General features: G+C 42.1%; 1 protein-coding gene across 3 annotated transcripts in view; it reads right to left on the bottom strand.

The window, feature by feature from the left end:
* Positions 1-17,453: 17,453 nt before the first annotated feature.
* RPS6KA2 (ribosomal protein S6 kinase A2) overlaps positions 17,454-20,054 on the bottom strand; it is a 473,151-nt gene continuing 470,550 nt past the window's right edge. For all 3 annotated transcript variants that reach the window (XM_074990258.1, XM_074990256.1, XM_074990257.1), the window contains one exon: positions 17,454-19,692. In XM_074990258.1, coding sequence (XP_074846359.1) covers positions 19,567-19,692 — 126 coding nt within the window. In that variant the 3' untranslated portion in view covers positions 17,454-19,566. The remainder of the gene's footprint in view (positions 19,693-20,054) is intronic.

Here is a 20,054-nt window from a genome sequence, read left to right as displayed (position 1 = left end):
TTCTTTCCCTACCCCTTTTCATCCCTCCAGGCACGTTTGTTGGCTTTCCCTGCAGCGGGACAGGAACTGGGGATGAGCAGAACAGAGCAGTTTGTCAAGTGATCCACCCCAAGTTATCCAGTCTCAGCTTCTGGCACTCAGGGGGATTCAGGGACATCCAGCACATGAGGTTAGGTCCCTGACCATTTTAGCTAATGGCCATTGACAGATCAATCCGGTATGAATTTATCTTATTCTTTTTTGAACCCAATTATACTTTTGTCCTTCACAACATACTTTGGCAACAAGATTCACAAAACAAACAAAAATCCATAAACTGTTAATGGTAGGGATTAAATCCATGGAGCCTTAGATTATGTCTACACTGCAAATAGCACCCACGGCAGCATGTGTCAGAGCTTGGGTCAGCTGACCAGGGCTTGTACTATAGAGCTAAAATTATCCGTGTAACATTCCCACTTCAGCTAATGCCTAGCCTGTGAAACCAGCAAGGGGACTGCGTGTCAGAGCATGAGTTCCATCCCAAGCAAAGTGGCTCTGCTTTGTGGCTTCATGCCCACACAAAGCTTGAGCTGGTTTATGTGGCCTATAGGGTGCCTATTAACCTCATACTGCACCTGGAGGGGGAGCTAGGGCTTATAAAATCTGGTTGTAGATAAAGCCTATCTGTGGGAGAAGAGGGATTAGGATTATGGAGCCTGCAAGTAAGAGCAGCAACTGGTGATAAGGAAGGGGTAGTAGAGTCAGACGAGTGCTAGGTCTTGCTAGCAAGAGCTTAGTAAGCAGCTGAGAGAAGTGAAGTAGATGTGGGGAGTAGAAGGTGCGTCTTTGGTAAAGCCAAAGATAAACTGGGGTATAAGGCAGAAAGGAGCCCAGGGAAAAAGCAATCAAGAGTGAGCAGGCCAGGGTTCCTTATAACAGCATTTCTGGGTTAGCATGGGGATAGGGAAGTGGTATAATCCCTAAAGACAGAATAAAGAGTAACAGTTTATCTGGGGGTGGGGGAAACTTTGATGGTCTGAATGGTGGTGGTGTTGGGAGATGCTGCATAGTGATCTGGTTGGGGGACTGAAATAAGGAAGGACTCCTTCAGGTTCTAAAGGTGGAGAAGGACTGCATTATGAGCAACCAATGATGGGCTGTCATATTGGACACATGCTGATTCTCAGATCTTGACTTTATGAGGTTCGTGGATGGAGTCCTCAAAACCCAGATGTAATAGCTACACACAGAAGAGCAATCTGGAATTGGCCTGTGCTACCCAGTTGGGGTTTGAGGGGTTTGACCCATGACTTTTGTGGCTATATAGACATCTGAGCTTTGGGACCTTTCCATCTCACAGGGTCCCAGAGCCTGGGTTCAAGCCCAGTTTTCAAATCTGTGAAAAAGCCCTGCATCCTGAGCTCAAATTAGCTAATGTAGGGCCAGCTGTTGGTTTTTCTGGCCTGTGTAAAGCTAATGTGAGACTCATGGCAACAGCATGTGTGGCTTTTTTTCTCTGCTGGTGCAGACTGACTTTTAGTGTTTATGGGAAGGGACTTAGAGACAAGATACTTGTTTAGGCAAATGGAGAAGGATGATGGGCTCTTGTAACAGGGAATTCCTATTTAACTACTGATCAGGCAGTCTGGGAAGCAGGAAACTGGTTTCAAAAGAGGAAGAACAAGAAAAGACTATGATTCTGAGAAGCCATGTGCAGGGCAGGTGATCCTGTACTCAGTAGAGGATTCTGACCTCAGCAAGCCTCAAGGTAAGGAAACTGAGGCAGGTGTGAGTGTGCTAGCCTCAGAGGATTTAACTTAGTTTAAGTGGGGTTGATATTTGGCTTGATCTGAGGAATTGTGCCAGCAAAGTAGCTGGCATCTTGTTGACTCTTAAGCAGCCAAAGGTTCCCTTTGATGAAGTCAGCTGATACAAACCCAGATAACTATATTACCTTTGGCCTAATTCTCTAACAAGGGCAGCCCTCTTCCACTTTAAATACAGTGGATAAACAAACTATATAAGCTTATTGGATGATTAACTTGTGGCTGTGAACGTGCCAAAGTCCTTTCTCTTGTTACTGAGATCAAAGTAAGTGGTAGATGCTGAATTACAGGCAGTGCTAGTAGACTTTCTGCAAGGTCATTTGGGAGCCAACATAGTGTCCTCCTTTTAGGTTTACGGGAAGTGTAAGCAAGAAAAGTGCCTGCTCAAGATTCTGCATGCCTGTGACAACTTTTACACAATTATATGTATGACTTAAAGAGAAGCAGAGGTTGGCTTTAGGACAGCTCTCCAAAGCTGAAATTCACAGCTTGTCCCTATCTGTCTAATGGTTCAAATCAAAACCTTGCATCTGAATACTCCCAGCTGTGTAGATGTAACCTAGCTCCATATTTTACAGCCTCACTCTTCTCTCAACAAGCCTTCCGCCTACCTAATCAGAATAATATGAAACATAGCATTCAATGAAAGTAGAAGTTTGGCTAGTGCTTAGTTCTTTCTTATTCCAAACCCTGCTGTCAGGTGGTAGTGCAACCATCTCGTTTCTCAAGGATTAACACGAAATACTTTGGTTTAATTTCTCCAGAAGTGTTGAAATGGGATCAGTGTAAAATAGTTGTATAATTATTTAAAGTACCAAGGGGATACCTCAGTTTTGATATGATCTAATATCACAGCCATACCCAGCTTTTCTTTTGGCCTCAGATTGCCATCCAAAGAGTGTGTATGTACGTATTTAAACCTTGTGGCTCAATTTTCAAAGGTGTAGAGACCCCACAAATCTCATCCAGGTCAATGGGAACTTCAGATGTTCAGAACCTTTGGCAATGCAGAGGTTACTCAGTTTTGTAATTACAAGTATATCTCAACTGACTCAGTGGAATTACTTCTGATTCATACTAGTATAAGTGAAAAGACTAGGATACTTAATTATAATCAGCTATTTTATGTTATAGTGGAATCCTAGTTCCATTAAAATTATTGGGACCTTTACCCCAAGTTTAAATCACTGTGATTTGGCTCTTGAGTTTTGTTTTAAAAGGTTCGATTTTAGTCTTTCCCAGCCCCTCAGATAACTTGGGGGAAAAAAAATCCTGCTGCTGCTTGTTTCTGAAATCAATTAATCAAGAAAGATACAAGAAGAATTTGTTACAAAGAAGGCCAGTTTCTAATTTAATGTTATTTACTAATTTGTCAGTGGAACTGCACCTGGGATACATTTGGTACACTCTGGCTTTAAAGCAGTTTTTTTTTTTAAATTAGCTGGCTTGTTTAAGAGGCAGGCAGGCCTGCCTGATCTGTGTAACTTTAATGTGCCTAGTATAATGTCTGATCTATCAGATTTGGGCTGGCTAGTGCTTCACGTGATTAGTGTGTCATGAGTGTTAGTTTTAGGCTTGAAGTTTATTATATGAATACTGTTATCTTGATCTGATGATGAGGGATGTCAGTGCAGCACAAACTGAAAGGAGGCTAACAGCTAAATCAGACAACTGTGAACAGCAGTTCGGTGTCACCTCTTGTACTGAGAGAGCTTTTGATGAAAGCAACGGGTCAGGAAGACAGAGTGCAAGTGCCATTTTAAAATGGTTCAGCTTGGTTATTTGTGGCTGTCTGGGACTTACGCCTGATACTTTAAGCCCTGGTAGCGAGCCATCAAGATTTCTTTTGCATGCCCAAGGAATTCACTGTTTAACTGGTTTTGGATAATGGCTGATAGATATGACATTTTCACTGGCTATTTCCTTGTGCTCTGATGCTTACATGTTGTTTATCGCTGAGCTTTTCTTAAAGCAATCTGATTGAACAGAGGCAACTCCTCATTGCACAGCTTTCACCTCTTCACTATTAATAAAGTGACACTAGTAAAATTGGTTCAACATTTAATTAACACAATAATGGTAAGACCAAATTAACTGCCTGGGTGTCTTTCTGGATGATATTTGGTTATATAAATTTACATACTTCAGAAATCTATTTAAATACCACCACATGGCCAGAGACAGTGCTCTCTTTTCCATGCAGTACTATCAACTTGTCTTAATCCTTATCTAGTGGCAGACTACTGTCTATTGAGGGTGGGGGGCAGAATAGGTGAGTGGGCACAAGCCTGCTCACATCTGAAGACATCCCCTTCCTCCTCCTCCTCCCTCAGCTGAGGAGCCACTGGACCCAAGCCTCATGGAAATTCCTGAGGACAGCAAATGGGGGGGAAAAAAGGAATAAAATTATGGGGCAACAGCAGCAGAGAGGTAGCTGTGTTAGCCCGTATTCTAACAAAACAAAGCAGCACTTATGTAGCACTTTAAAGACTAACAATGATTTTTTAGGTGATGAGCTTTCATGGGCTAGGTCCACTTCTTCAGATCTGTAGAATTTCCAGTCCAGACCCAGCTATGTGGTACAGAGGTCCAAAAAAATTGCAATAAAAACTGACAAATCAAATACATGAACTGAAGAAGGGGGTGGGGAATCTTGTGTGTCTTGCCTGAGATCATTACAGACATCAGAGGAGGGGAAGCAGTCCTTGTAATAGGTGAGATAATTGCTGTCTCTGTTCATACCACGTGTTAATGTGTCAACTTAGAGTATGAAGTCCAGTTCACAAATGTTCTGATGTAATCTGCTTTTAAAGTCTTTGTTGTAGGGGACACATTCTCAGGTCTTTAACAGAATGGCCCACTCCATTGAAATGCTCACTGACAAGCTTGTGTGTGTTGAAAATCCTAATGTCTGCTCTGTCTGTTCATTCTTTCATGAAGTGTTTGCCTGGTTTATCTGATGTACATTGTAGAGGATTGTCTGATTTTTTTTTTGGGGGTGGGGCATCTGTTACAGATGCCCAAAATTAATCTCTGGGGTTGGCGGTCGACTCCTGTACTCCACACTATTGCTATGGTGGAATAAGGGAGGTTGATGGGAGAGACACTCCCATCGACCTTCCTTAGTGAGGACAATCAGGTAAGTCAATTCCCAATATGTCAGTTCTAGGTACGCAATTGCTGTAGGTAGAATTGCATCTCAGAAATCAACTTATTTCCCTAGTATAAACTAGCCCTCAATAAAATTATCTAGTTTAAAGTAGGTCCCCTGGTCTGCGCATAACATGACCAAGAAAAAACCTAAGATTATTCCATACTCTTCTTGCTCAAGTATAGTTTGTTGTGGTTGGGTCAAAGGACATTTCAGCTTTGTATTCTGTCTTTTTTGTTTCAGGCACAAACAAGTGAAGCCCCATTGTTTCCTGACATTGCTTTCCTGGGTGTAGTATATGAACTCAATACAAAGCCCAATACTGCCCCTACACCAGCTGTGTTCATATTTCAATGGGTTGTACTATTAAACGTGTCCTGATAGCTGGCTGAAGTGAGAATAGATAATGAGCAACTTTGAACAAAAAGTCTTCCACTGTTGCCACAGAGTGGAGGCTTTTGAATTACAGGCTGTTCTTAGTTCTTGAAATTGAAGATTTGAGTGTAGTAGATAGTGTTTGAAAGGTCAAGGCTGCTCTAGCTGTGAAAAGCTAAATACTGGTACCGTGTATTGATGCAGTATGTTAGGATGGTTTAAGGGAGACCTGTTGTTCATATTCCCTCCTGTAAGATACGCAGCTAGATATTCAGCAGGTGTAAATTGCTGTAGCTCCATTCTCTTGTACAGGTATGTTAACTTTCACCAACTGGTAACCTGCTCCCATCTGAAGTTACCGCACCTTTTAAATTCATGCTGGCTCCCATCCTTAACACAAGACCTTCAATCTTCACGTTGATTCTTCCATTTGTGAATCAAATGGAGGGATTGGAGGAATGAACTGAACAACCACTCAGAATAGAGCTCATTAAGGTGGAAAATAAGTGGAGGATTGGAATATGTGAGCAAATGCATGACCAGTAGGTACATGTTTATTTAACACAATTTTCTCAATAAAAGTACAATTATAATGAGTGAGGATTTGACATTAGCTCCTATTAATAGTTGAAGGGCCTTAGGCACAGGATTAATTTAAATGAGCATAATTATAAGAACAATGTGGAGCACTGCAACAGACTCTGATTCATCAGCCTGTGAGAGACTGCACAGCCATTCTCTTCATGGCACAGTGTGTGATGCCCAAGCATATATAAGAAGCACAGCTCATGCTGCTCTTAATTGTGCCTTCTCAGTAGTTAAAAACAAACCTGGCTGGCTGGAACCTGGATTGCAGGTTTCCTTTTAGCTTTCCCTTATGGTTGTGTGCTTCAGATGCTGGCTGGGCCTAAGAGGTGTAATATTGGAGGAATTGCCTGGCATTGCTGAGAGCTCCAAATCAGGGCAAACTGCTTAAACCAGGGCTGCTTACAGCCCAAAACTGGGGAGTTGTCCATCCTAAAGCAAACCAGTCACCCAGAACACTTCTCTTGCCACGCTGGCTAGAACGAAATCACACAAGCAATTTCGTCAGACATTTCAGTTTTCCTATGCCATAACCAGTACCCTCCTACACAGATGAGGTGATGTAAACTAATCTCACCAAATCTGAATGGGCTCTTCCAGTCCCAAAGGACCAGCCACATTCCCAGGTCAGTGAGTACGTTAGATCTTATCCTACAGAATTGAAGCTTTATTAATGAAAAGCAAACAGGGTGAATAAAATTGTTAAAGCAATCAAATGACATCAAAGGTCCTGGCTGGGATGACTTGGTGGGGGTTGAGTCTGCTAGAAGCAGGGGTCTGGACTAGGTGACCACCTGCAGTCCCTTCCAGCCCTGTGATTCTGTGACATAATCAGTCACAAACTTCTTGATGCAGGCTTGCAGCTGATGGAATAGACTGCTAGCTTTTTAGTCTCCTGGAGTACATCCTTTATCAGGATGAGTCAGCAACCTTTCTGGGTTCAGTTCATTGCAGGGTCCTTCTGCAGAGATGAGCTGGATTGAAGACAAAAAATGAAGAAACTCAGCGTGCCCTTTATACTGTTGTCTAGGTGGAGGGGAAAGCCACTGTTTATCCTTGTGTGGAGGCGCATCTGAAATACAGCCTGTCACATGAGCAGGTCCTTGTTTTTGGGCAGTGCCTGTCACCTGGGCTACAGGTCCACAGCCAGATTTCTCAGAGGTGGATTGGAATCAAGTACTGCTTTTCCTGGCTAAGAATCCATTCACGTTAGGTTGCCATGCCTCCTATTGTGGTCTCCCAGAGAGTAAAATTTCAGCTACAAAGACAGAGCCAATACATATACAGTAAACTCTTTCATATCTGGCAGCCCCAGGACCAGAAAGTTGCTGGATATTCAAATATTCTGCATCATAGAGGTATACCTCTAACAATGCATAATGCTAGAGAAAAACAAGATTACATATCAAGAAACAAATGTATGCAGAGGCCTTTACCAACACCAGTAGTAGTGTACACTGTAAACGTACTGTATCTGTGTTTACTTTCACTATCCTGTACTTATGGAAAACAATTAAAATTTACTTACGGTTAAAATGCCGGTTATTTGAAAATTCTGGATAATAGAATGCTGGATATGAAAGAGTTTAGTGTGACTCCACACGCAAAAATGATACACATAAGCAGCATTAATGGATTCAGTGAATCACCAGCTTTTATTAGAAACCTCACTTGGCACAAGATTTAGTGCCAAACCTAATACAGTGGTTACAGTAGTGTTTTTCATGGTCATTTTAAAATGCAGGAACATCAGAGGTGCAGAGTGGGCTGCTTTTCCCTGTTTTCTGAGCTGGCTGCTCATGTGTGATTGCCACCTTCTGTGGTATAATCCAGGACCAGTCAGTGGTTGTCACAGACTGTCCTTCCATCTCAGAAGACACTTAAAGCTCCGCTGCTGCCGCTCCCAACTTGGGCCACTCTCAAACAGCATGCAGGATGCACTGCGTGTTTTGTGAATAACTGTCATCTTGTTTCAGTAACTCTGATCCCATCATTTGTCAGCAACACACCAACTCCACGCCGGTATCCGTCAGCCTTGGTTGTTAACTGCAGAGTGACTGCAACAATTTCCTCATCCTTGATTTCCCCCAAAATTTGAGCTGTACCTGTTCTGGATTGTTGAGACATTAGATGTTTGTTTGTTCAGGTAAGGGATCAAGATACAGTGGTTTGCCGCTTCAATAGGAAATATAAAATGATTCAGTTCAAACACTTTATACAATAAAAGCCCTAACTACAAGGAGACTGAAGTGTATGAGTAGAAGGCAAGGGCCAGGCAAACTCTGGCCCACCAAGCCATTACATACAGCCAGATTATCTAATGTGGGTCTTAGCTACAAAAAGTTCATTACCTAGTAAATTTGTTAGTCTTTAAGGTGCAACAGGCTGGGTTGGTATTTGAAAAATATGGAATGTCTTTTACCCCAAGACTTCATGTCTCTGTCCTTACAGCAGGAAGGAACTTTATTTAAGGGTAAGGAAAATGCATTTCAGAGAGTGACCGTAGTATAAAAAAGGGCAAAACCACCCATCATATTCACTCACACCCTTCCCCCAAAATGACAGAGATGACAATTTTGGGAGATTTAATCAACCCTGTTACCAGGACCAGTTAGTTCCTGCTAAAATCCTTATTGTATCTAGTTTAGTTAAATCTGAAGAAGTGGGTCTGTCCCACAAAAGCTCATCACCTAATAAATTATTTTGTTAGTCTTTAAAGTGCTACATGACTGCTGATTTCTTTTATATCTAGTTTTAGTTCCTAAAAGCATTTTGCAGAGTGGCAGCCCTATTTAGTCTGTTTCAGCAAAACACAATAAGGAGTCCGGTGACTCTCTAATAATTAAAATTTATTAGGGCATAAGCTTTTGAGAGATACAACACCCTCAGCTCTTGAAGAAACAACGAAGGTATACAGCGGGGGAGTGTGATATCAGTGCTAATTAAATCAAAGTGGATATGGCTCAGTCACTCTACAATGGGGAGGAGAAGGTGAGAGGACTCAAAGGGGAAATTAGCTACTGTAATGTGAGAATTACTCCATGTTTCCTTTTAAGTCTTGTTTCAGGGTGTCAAATTTTCATACAAATTCCAGTTCAATAGCTTCTCATCTGCACTCGGTGTTCTGCAGCATCTTTATGGGTGACTTAGAACAATGCTTGCTCAGCTGCCAGCCCCAAGTGGCTGTTCTCTACTTGTGCCACATTGATATCATCTGGATCCATGGAAGGGAGGCCCTCAAAGAATTGCACCAGTTACCACCTCACTATCAATCTCATCCTGGATCTGCCCACATGGGCAATCCACTTTCTAGATACTACAGCTACAGTACAAATAAGTGATTGTCACATAAATACCACTCTACACTGGAAATCTACTGACTGCTGTACTTTAAATACCTCCATCTTTCATCCAGAACACATCGCATAACACAGACAAACCCCCACAGGATCTCTATCAAGCGCTCTTAAAACTACACTAGCCAACTGGGGAAGTGAAGAAAAATTGACATAGCCAGGTCGATACATAGAAGTCACCTACTTCAGGGCCGATGCAACAAAGAAGGCAATAGAATGCCATGCCACTAGCCAAATACTTGCAGATCTTTGCTGTGTAAGAGAGGTTTTCACTGGGGGGCTGCAAGTATTTGGATGGGTGGTGCAACTGTCTCTTGCAAAAGTAGTCAGACAAATTAAACAGAAGTAATTCTGTTGTCCTAAACATCCCAGATTTTGTGGTTTACAGTACACTTCCTGTAAACACCCCCCCAATAAAAAAAGTGAGTGCCTGGTTGAGTTGCCTGTCTGACTACTGGTGGCCCCTACTACCTATTGACTTCCCTTTTGTTTTTTGTACTTTAAAATGCTGTTTCTTTGTATAGGCTCTCACAGAGCACAGGCTTAGGTCCTGCTTTTCCTTCCTCTAACCTGCAATCCCAACATGACCTCCTGCTGCTGATTTTTCAGCCTACCCTCAGGCTAGGAGCCATGAAGGGGCTCATGGGGTGCATTGAGCAGTTCGGCCCAAATCAAGGAGAAAGCAACAAGGAGAAGACAGTGGGAAGAGAAGGTGGTTAAGAGGAGGCTGCTCTGGGGTATGACCAGAGCCCAATGTCAGGAAAGAAGTGGTCTGAGGCCTGGTGGGTGAGGGCTGCTAGGAAGACAGAGGAATATTTTGGGGAGTTGGGGTAAGAACAGAAGTGAAGAGGAAGCTAGCACAATAAATGGCACAGGAGGAGAAGAGAAGGCAAGATGGTGAGTATATTCATTGCACAATACCAAAGAGTGTATTTAAAATTAAAAGGATTGAGCTCCCTTCGTCCAGAATCACGTACTTAGTGAAGGATACCCCAGTCTGCTCCCGCACAGAGAGCGGTCCTGATTCTCACTTCAGTTACACCAGTGGAATGAGTTCAGAAGCAATGGAAATACACTTGCATAAGACTGGTGTAACTGAGGGGAGAATCAGGCTTTTTTGTTCCAGAAGAGTGGAACTCGCTCTGTGGTGCAGGCCTGGGAGACTGGGGTGGTGGCTTGTTTTTTTTTTTTGTTTTTTTTGTGGTCACCAGTAAAGCTAATACCCAGAAAAATGTTATGCAGGTTGCAGGCCGGTTACCAAGGAAACTCACAGCATCTCTCTGCAGAAGATTTCTGAGGGAACGTTATTTAAGTTTCCTTTCTGGAAACTTTGTTTTGAACAAAAGTGAAGTTTCAGGCTTGTCTGGAGGGAGGACTGACAGGCTGAGTGATTAAAGGCTCACTTGTCCCCTCCCAGGTACCAAACAGCAGGTCAAATTGGAGGTTTGAGGACTGAAGCTACAAAGCAGGAACATCTCCTGCTATTGTTTGAGAAGAGTATTGCATGATTTTATCAGGATTGTGTGCACGCAGCCAACTAAGACCAAGTACATAATTACTAATAAGGAATCGGATGTACAAAACCAAAATAAGGTCTTCTAAAAATTTCTTAAGAAAGAATGAGCATGACAAGCCAAAATTTGTTTCTCCTTTGGAGCCTGTCACAGTATGCTCTTGCCCTTTTAAATCCCTCTGAACCTTTTCTCCTGCCAGTGTCCCCCACCATCCAGCCCTTCAGCACAATCACAGCTGCTTTGAAGCCAAGTTCAGACACTTTCACAATGCTGCAACTCAGCTTGAGTCACATAGCAGCCACTGAGGCTAGTAGTGGTGACAGCACACACAAAGTGATGCAGGTACAGGGCACAGAAAAAGGAAGCGGAAAGCTTCTCTGTGAACCGCTGTATGTAACAATATAGGAAATCCAAAGATCAGAGTGATATAAAAATTTCACAAAACCATATATATAAAATATTCAGAAACTCTACTAACCCTAAAATTTGCACTGACTGCCCATTACAAACAGGAAACAAAGTATTTGGAAACAGGCATATGAAGTCTGTAAACAAAGTGCTGGATCATGGTCTATCCCAGGAGTCGGCAACCCCCGGCATGAGTGCCAAGGGTGGCACGTGAGCTGATTTTCATGAGCCCTGCTCCTCCTCCCTCATGCAGCCAGGAGCTTGCTCAAAGCCATGCCACCTGTAGGTTAACAAAAGACCAGATAATGTTACCAACCATAACCTAAATGGTCTGCTCTGCATCTTAATTTAATTTATTAATGAAACGATTGTAAGTAGGATGATTAGTAACTTTAAAAAGTATCATTGGCACTTGGACCGTACATAGAGGTTAAAAGGGTAAATTTCAGCATTGTCTTAAAAGGTTGCTGACCCTGGTGTGCATTGACTAAGTTATCAACTACTAACAGAAAACCTCTCACCTGGATTATTTCCTAAGGGCCAGATTCTATCATTCTGATGCAGAGTGAGTTAAGCCCATTGCTTTCATAGAAGCTACTTGTAGAGTAAGATACTGTGGATACTAAGGATGACAGGATTTGGCCCTGAGTTCTAATCAACATCTAGCTTTTAGCAATTCATTTTATTTCACAGTTCACACCTTTCCAATTTTTTCTCCTCTGGTTTCAAAATTCCTCGTCAACAAGAGATGTGTGGTACCCTCTCATCCCTGTCCAGCTTTCTTTTACATTAAGGAAAATATCTATTTAGGACGTATTATGGGGCAGAAATTGAGCCACTACGATCAGTGGTTGTATACTTGAAAATAGAATACTGGTTAACGGTAGGGGGTCAAATTTTCAAATGTAGACAAATTGTGTCCAAGTTTAGAAGACGAACTATTTACACGTGCTGCCTGTTTTTACATACATCAGCAGGCTAGTTAGCTGCTTGATTTGCAAGCATTGTCATTTGCACATGTAGCTTAACACAATTTCACAACATTGCTGAAAATTTGGCTCCAAATATAACTGACTTTGACATACCAAAAACCCCCTATACTTTGAGATTTTTTAATCTAACTTTACTTAACACAACAAAAGCCTTAATACTAATCTTGATTTATTTTGTATTTAACAGCCCATTTTTGAGGATTCTTATACATTCAGAAAGCTGCTTGCCTTTGTTACACGTGCTGTAATGCTTGCAGACAAACTTTTGTTTTGGTGTATATAAAGGTATCCTAAGCTTTTTAACAAAGCAAGCCTAAAAAACTTCTTACCAACTTGCCAAAATGTACTTTCTCAGCTGCACTTGTTATCTTTTATGACCCAGACATGTGAGAGGGAAGATCTGTCCTCCTTTCAAATCTTCCTCTCCCTTTTTTTTTAAAAAAAAAAAAGCTTCTCCCAACCATTTAAGCTACATAGTGAAAACCTTATAGAAAACAAATGAGGGATGCTCTTCCTCCCTGCCTGCCCTGCAAAAGGGTGGTCTCCTAATTTCTGAGCTCAGCTTAAATTCCAAAATATAAAGTTTAATATCCTTTCGAATCAGCTCAACAGTTGCTGAAACAGACGGTGGATAGCAGGGCTCAAGAAACATAAAAGCTAGGACTAGCTCGACTGCAGTGGGCCTCTGGCAAAGGCAGGGGGCCTGATAATGGTTGCCATTAGGGTAGTGGTAGGCAACCTGCAGCTCACTAGGGCTCTACCTGTGGCCCACAGATCCCCTGACTGTGTCATCCCCCGCACCTCATGTACTTGGGCACTGAAGCCCTGCATTTTTCATCTCCCTCCCATCACTTTTGGAGGAAGGAAATTACCTGATGCATGTTCCTCTTCCACCCTCACAGAACTAGAATGCTGCAAACAGTTGATTCATGGCATTCTGGCTGTGGCAGGAAAGAAGAGGAGTGGGGATGCAGCACACTGAACGTGCGGGGAAGGAGGTGGCATAGGAAGTGCAGGACTGCAGTGCCCTGGTGCATAAGAGGCGTGTGGTGGAGAAGATGGACAGGAGGGCCATAGGTCAAACCCCAGGGGGCTTCTGCAGCCCACTGAGGTGAAGGAGGGCTGCACAAGTGGCCTACCCACCATTCCTGCCTATTCCTGCCATGGACTTTGCCAGCTCTATGCCAGTTTGTGCAGGTTGGTTAAGCAGCTATTTGGAGCAGCAGGGCAGATTCCAGAATAGAACCTCTGTTCTATATACTAGGGAGTGAATTCATTAAATTGAACATCTCAAAATTAGGGCATGTGCTGTGCAGCGTGAGGCACTGTATGACTTTCTCCTTCAAACTGCCGCAAAGCAACTTCCTGGGCATTGGAATATGAAGAGACGTGAACTTGTTCTTCATCCTCAGTTCTACAATGTTTTTCCCCTTCTCCCTAGATTGGAAAACACAGCTGGTATAATTGGTCATACATAAGATTCATGCTCATAAAATCAAAGTGTGTTTGCAAAGATTGTATTCAAGTGCAGTCGTCCTCCTGAGTGCCCAAAAATGATTACGCAGGTGATGGTGTGGGCAAGCTGCATGTAGACAGGGAGGCTAAGTTTCGTAAATTTGGCCACCTATGTTCTCTTACTTAAAAAATATATTTATAAACACCCATTGCAAAGCTGTAGTTTTCTAGATCGATGACGGGGGTGTTGAGCTGAAGTTGCTCATCAGTGTAACTGACTGGGCCTGTAATAGGTACATCACTGTGTATGTGTGTGCATTCACATTTTTTATACACTTGGATGGTTCAGGTATTTAAGTCTTTTTTTCTTAAGCTTGCACAGTGAGCTAGTGCCTTTTTTGGCCAATGACTAGCCTGTACTTGGTGTAGATTCCAAAGCCAGAATGGCTTATTATGGTAAGATGTCTTCTAAATCAGAGTAATTTTATATTTACAGGACTCCAAAAAAATCATCTGGACCAGGAGTCAGAAAGGGAGGCGTGAGAGCCTATCTTCATCGGCTCATGGGGCCAGAGTTCAACCCCACCTCTCCTCCCCCATGCAGCCGGAAGCTTGCTCAAAGCCTGTGGAATAACAAGAGACTAGCTAATGCTACCAACCACCACCTAAACGGCAAAGGTCTGCAGCTTAATTTATTCATGAAGCTGTTGTAAGTAGGACGATGAGGCTTCGTCTACACTAGCCCAAATCTTCGAAATGGCCACATACATATTCAGCACCTCATTAGCATGCCAGCAGCCATGGCTCTTTGAAATTGCCACTTTTCACTGCTGTGCAGCTCGTCCAGATGGGGGTCCTTTTTGAAAGGACCCTGGGAACTTTGAAATCCACTTATTCCTATGAGCAGATAGGAATAAGGGGATTTTGAAGTTGGCAGGGTCCTTTTGAAAAGGAGCCCTGTGTGGATGAGCCATGCAGCAGCAAAAAGCGGCAATTTTGAAGAGCTGCGGCCGCTGGCATGCTAATGAGGCGCTGAATATGTATTTGCATGGCCATTTCGAAGATTTGGGCTAGTGCAGACACAGCCTGAGTGATTTTAAAAAGTATCACTAGCACTCAGACTGTACAAAGAGGTCAAAAGGACAAATTTCAGTACTCTGCCTCAGAAAGGTTGCTGACCCCCATCTAAACACACCAAAATAATGGGCTTTTATATGCTATTAATCTCCAATAGGTTTTTAAAAAAAAGTAAGTTAAGCCTTTGTATGCTAAACTTCTTCCTAAAAAAACTGCTTACTGCCAAGCTCTACAGCTCTTTAGTTAGAAGTCTGTAAAGGAAAACGTTGGCAAAAATAGTAAGAGAGAGGAATAGCTTGAGTAGTGGTACTGAGTACTGCCACTTTACCCGAGACTTTCAAAGCTCATTATATTCATAATTCCTCCATATTAACACTTTAAACACTGCATCAGCTTGGATAAATTGGGATTTATGTATTTTTGTATCCACTGTCAGCAAAACCCTAGTAAGTAAACATCATTAAACTTTGATTTCTAAGCTTATAAAGCAAAATAATTAGTACATGCTTACATTCATTCATGCTTAGTACATTCTTTGCATCTGAAGATGGGATTGAGTTGGAGCAGGGCAGATAGATTTTTAAATCAAGGTGATTTAAGTAATTCATGTAAATCTAGTTTCCCACTGATACTATTTTGTATTTCTTCAAACAGTGGTGCAGATCTGATCGCATAAACATGTTCATTGGTGGCTTAGTATAGCATTTTACAATTTCTACGAGGGAATACATTGGGTAATATTTTCAGATAACTGAGGACATAGTATATAATACTCAATACCTGTGTCAAGCTGCTGATGTAGCAGCAGTATATTAGGAATGGTAAACTAAGTCATACACACAAAGGTTACATCTACACTAGAAGCATCTGTCTAAAGAAGTTACTGTCGGAAGAGATGTTCTGAAACAACTACCGTCAACAGATGATGTCTACACATAAAAGCAGATGAATCTTTTGATCCGCTCTGTCAACAAAAGGGCCCCCAAGCTCATCTACACTGCTTTTTTTTTTGTATGTAGACGTTCCACAAGTTTTGTCTACAAAACTCTCTAGTGTAGATGTAGCCAAACAGAACAACTTTATTAAACTAAACCTTAAATGTTTCACATTTTCAGTTGAAGCAGTCTCCTGAGTTGCCTGTATTTGTGTGATAGATTCTAAACTAATTAATCAAGCCAGAAGGGTTAGCTAACCTAAACTTTTAGATATAGCCACATCTTCATCCACAGTTTTCCCCCAATAAGCAGTTGCAGAGCTGACACTTGACATTTTCCCAGGGAACAGATCTCTTCAGAATATTCCCAGATAGGGTCCTTGTTTTTTTTTCCAAACGCGCATGAGCCATGACAGTTTTTCTGTGGCAAAAGTACTGGGTAGTATAGGAAGCTGTGCGCGCTAAGGTCTTCCTTTTTTCTTTCCAGTACTCTCCACTGTTCCTTTCTCATTTTGTCTCCATCCTTTTCCTAAAGATTGTTTGTCTTTTAGACAATGTCTTAACTAACTCTGCTATACTTAGCCCAGGTCCATCACGATGTAAGCACAGAACAAAAACAATCTTATCTAGCTTGTAGGTTTTTGCACATCTTAATCTGCTGAGAAACAAATTGAAAACCCAGATCTTTCAAGAAGCAAGAGCTGGTTGTGTTAGACTGGACAGAGTAGAGCCATTAGTTCACTTTTATGAAACTAAGGCCATGTCTACACTAGCCAAAAACTTCAAAATGGCCATTTCGAAGTTTACTAATAAAGCGCTGAAATACATATTCAGTGCCTCATTAGCATACGGGTGGCCACAGCACTTCGAAATTGACGTGGCTCGCCGCCACACGGCTCTTCCAGATGGGGCTTCTTTTCAAAAGGACCCCAGCAACTTCGAAATCCCCTTATTCCTATGAGCAGATGGGAATAAGGGGACTTCGAAGTAGGCGGGGTCCTTTCGAAAAGGAGCCCTGTCTGGACAAGCCACACGGCAGCGAGCTGTGTCAATTTCGAAGTGCTGCGGCCACCCGCATGCTAATGAGGCACTGAATGTATATTTCAACACTTCATTAGTAAACTTCGAAATGGCCATTTGCCTGGTCATTTCAAAGTTTTTGGCTAGTGTAGACACGGCGTAAGTGTAACATGTTTGTCATATGATTTAATTGTACCTTATTTTTAATGAGAATTAATTTTTTAAAAAAAAATCAAAATCCAATTTAAACTGAGTTTTTGACTTTTTCTTTCAAATCATTGATATTTATCCATCCTGATTTTGAGTTAGAGGGCATTTTCATGTACCTGATATCAGAATCACCATAAGCAGGACCCAAGGCAGTGCTCATATAAATTAGTTGAGTGGGTCTAGTGCAAAGGCGAAAAGTTCAGAAAAAAATTAAACATATCAAAAAGAGAAGGAATTGTTAACTTGGCTTTTTCAGTTTTCTCCGAATAGAGAGGATAACCACAGCACTGCAAGATCCACAGTCTGTACACAATATAGACTTGGTGTCTCTTCATGCACAACACACACGCACAAGGCCCACTTCTTGAGTCTGTTCATGCAGCACAAATCAGCTGGAGACCCATACAGCTGCTGTAGTAACTCTATACTCCCAGTTTCATATGTCTATTCCAAGTGTCATTCCCAGGGAAAAGGGATGTGATCAGGACCTCTTCATACCCTTGTGAGCTGCAGCTTCTGGCTCAGCCCAGGTGGAGGGCTGGGGCTGCTTTAATCAGGTGACATAACACCTATATTCTCAGTCCTATCCCACATATACCTTGTCTAGAACAGACAATCAAGGCCATATCTGTTGGTATATGTGTACATTTATATATAGGGACAGAAAGTTGAACCAATTCATTCATCTTGCGTTGTTTCACAGCATTGTTTTATTCTTAAAAAAAAATATACAGCTTCAAGGAGAGCTGCTTTGACGCAGTCCCGTGTGCACAGCACATAAAACATTAAATAGATTTAAATTATTAAGATTATAAACTTTAAAATAGACTAATACAAACAATTCAGAACAACAGTGGAAAATGTAATCCTAGGAAGCACATTGCTGTAGTTAATGCAACTCCTTGTTCCCCTGGCCATACTGCTGCAAAGAGTGTGAATCTGCTGAGTCCATTTGAGTACCAAGATGCACACAGAGTGGCTATCCAGCAAAATAAATCCTTCTAGGATACCAAGTTGCATGTTCACATTTTTTTTTCTTTTTACCTTTTGCAACAGAAAATATAAGCCATCTTGTTTGCTCCTGCAAAAAGCATGTGAGGTGATGAAACTCACTTGAAAAATTTACAGAAGCGCTATAAATAACAATCCTGGCCAATGTGTGACCAGCAAGAGCCAATATGGATAAGAAAAGGAATTTAAAAAAAGCCTGAAGTCCAGCATTACAAACTTTGCCCATAAGGTGATTTGTTTTCTTAAGACTTTTCTGGTGCAGTGTTCTTTCCCTACAACTGGAAAACCCAGAGAGCAGAGCATGATTGATTCATCTAGTATATCAAAATCTCCTGCATAAGTGTTATATCTTGTAAGAATTAGGTGGGTCCCGTAGAGTTATGTGAGCCCAGGCATAATAGAAAGTTTTGCCCTTTAAAAGCAGGGAACATGGAGACTACACAGTTTTCAGGGAGGAACTGGTACGTATCATGTGTCTGTGGGAGTGGTGCGTGAAGTGACGACTCAAGACTAGAGGAGGACGACTCTGTGTTAGTGGCAGGAGCAGGGATTGGAGGTATACTTTAGAGTTGATCTCTCCAGCATAGCAGGACTGTGCAAACAAACAGGGCTGGTGGAACAGACCTAGGAAACAGCTGGGAGGAAGGGCTCAATAATCCACAAGTCTGCTTGGCAAAATTATGAAAGGGGGACTTCCCGCCACCCATGCTGAAAAATCAAGTCGGCCCCCACAACTAAAACAGGTTCATCTTGACTAATACTCCTCTTCTTTGTCCTGTCCAAGCTATTTTTTTCTGGCAATACCCTTCCTTGGAGTCTTTCTGTGTGCTGTAGGTAGGCTTTTCCCATGTCTTTGCCTGGCTCTATTCCAGCAGTCATTCTTAGTTTATTTTCTCAGTCCTGCTACTATGGAGAGGCCACACGCAGGGCATACCTCCTCTCTGAGCCAACGGCTCCTTCCTATTAAAGTCTTGGACAGCCATCTGAACTCTTCAGTCACGGGAGACCTAACAATCTCTTTTAGAGACTGTGGTTTCCAGAGTTCTGTGCCAGCTCTGTGGTAGGCCTTGGAACACTCGCTCTTAAAAGGGGCGTCACCACCATACTTCAATAGCAAATGAGAGTGGGAGGGTTAAAAACAATTCATTCTGAAAAAACTTGCTCTCCTTCACTTTGTGCTAAGTCTGGTATTTAGCATCATGTCTCCCCCTTCTTCAGTCCCTCTGAGATGGGCTTCAGTACAGCTGATGATCAGGAGAGGTCTACTGCTGACTGGTTGAGCCAATTCACCATCACGTAGATGCTGGCCGTAGCTAAAATATTTTAAACTGAGCTGCTTGTGTTCACTGTGAAAAGTGCTTTTTTAAAAAAAGTGAAAACATCTTAAGGATTCCAAAAATAGTACTTGGGGCTGAAAGGGAACCTATTTTATTTGGCTGTCAGTCAATAAGGAAGTAGGGCAATTGGCACATCTTTGAGAAGTTACTGATTCAGGATCCTGGCTCAAATGTAAAAGAAATAAAACAGCAAAGGATAAACTTTGCCTGATGCTGGACTTCTGCTGATTCTGGTGACTTCATGTGCAAGTTGTCCAAAGTTCTGTTAGCTAATAAAGATGAACCTCTTGAATAACACACTGTTGATTTTCAATGAGGCATTTTTGGGGACTGCTATAACCGTGTTGAGGTAAGTCTTTTCATGCCCCTCCTCTGAGCCAGATTGGAGGACAATACAGGCTCCAGCCTTGGCGCTTGAGGTGTTCGGTTTAAAGCAAAGTACGTGGCTGCCATTGCACCCTGTAAAGTAGAAGAGAAATTACTGGGCTTAAAAGAAGTTCTTTCATTACTCCCCTCCCTTTTCCAGTTCCTACCACCAGGAGAAAGATGTTAACTGTATTGGGCTTGCTGCACAGCTGAGTGGCTCAATTTCTCCCCCAGAAGGGGAACTGGTACATACGTACACACACACTTGAAGTAGTTAATGACAACACAGACTAAAATTATAGTAACTAGCAGATGCTGTGTATAAGAAGTTTAATGTCTACAGGTTGAACCTCTCTAATCCAGAACTCTCTTGTCCAACATCATCTGTAATTTGGCATGATTTTAGTTAGCCAGATGACCTCTCATCTTGGGTGTGGTCCCATAAAATTTGTTTA

This window comes from Carettochelys insculpta, chromosome 3 (genome assembly GCF_033958435.1).
Source record: "Carettochelys insculpta isolate YL-2023 chromosome 3, ASM3395843v1, whole genome shotgun sequence".
NCBI lineage: Eukaryota > Metazoa > Chordata > Testudines > Carettochelyidae > Carettochelys > Carettochelys insculpta.
The sequence above is the reverse complement of the archived record's forward strand: the minus strand, read 5'-3'. Positions and strand labels throughout refer to the sequence as shown.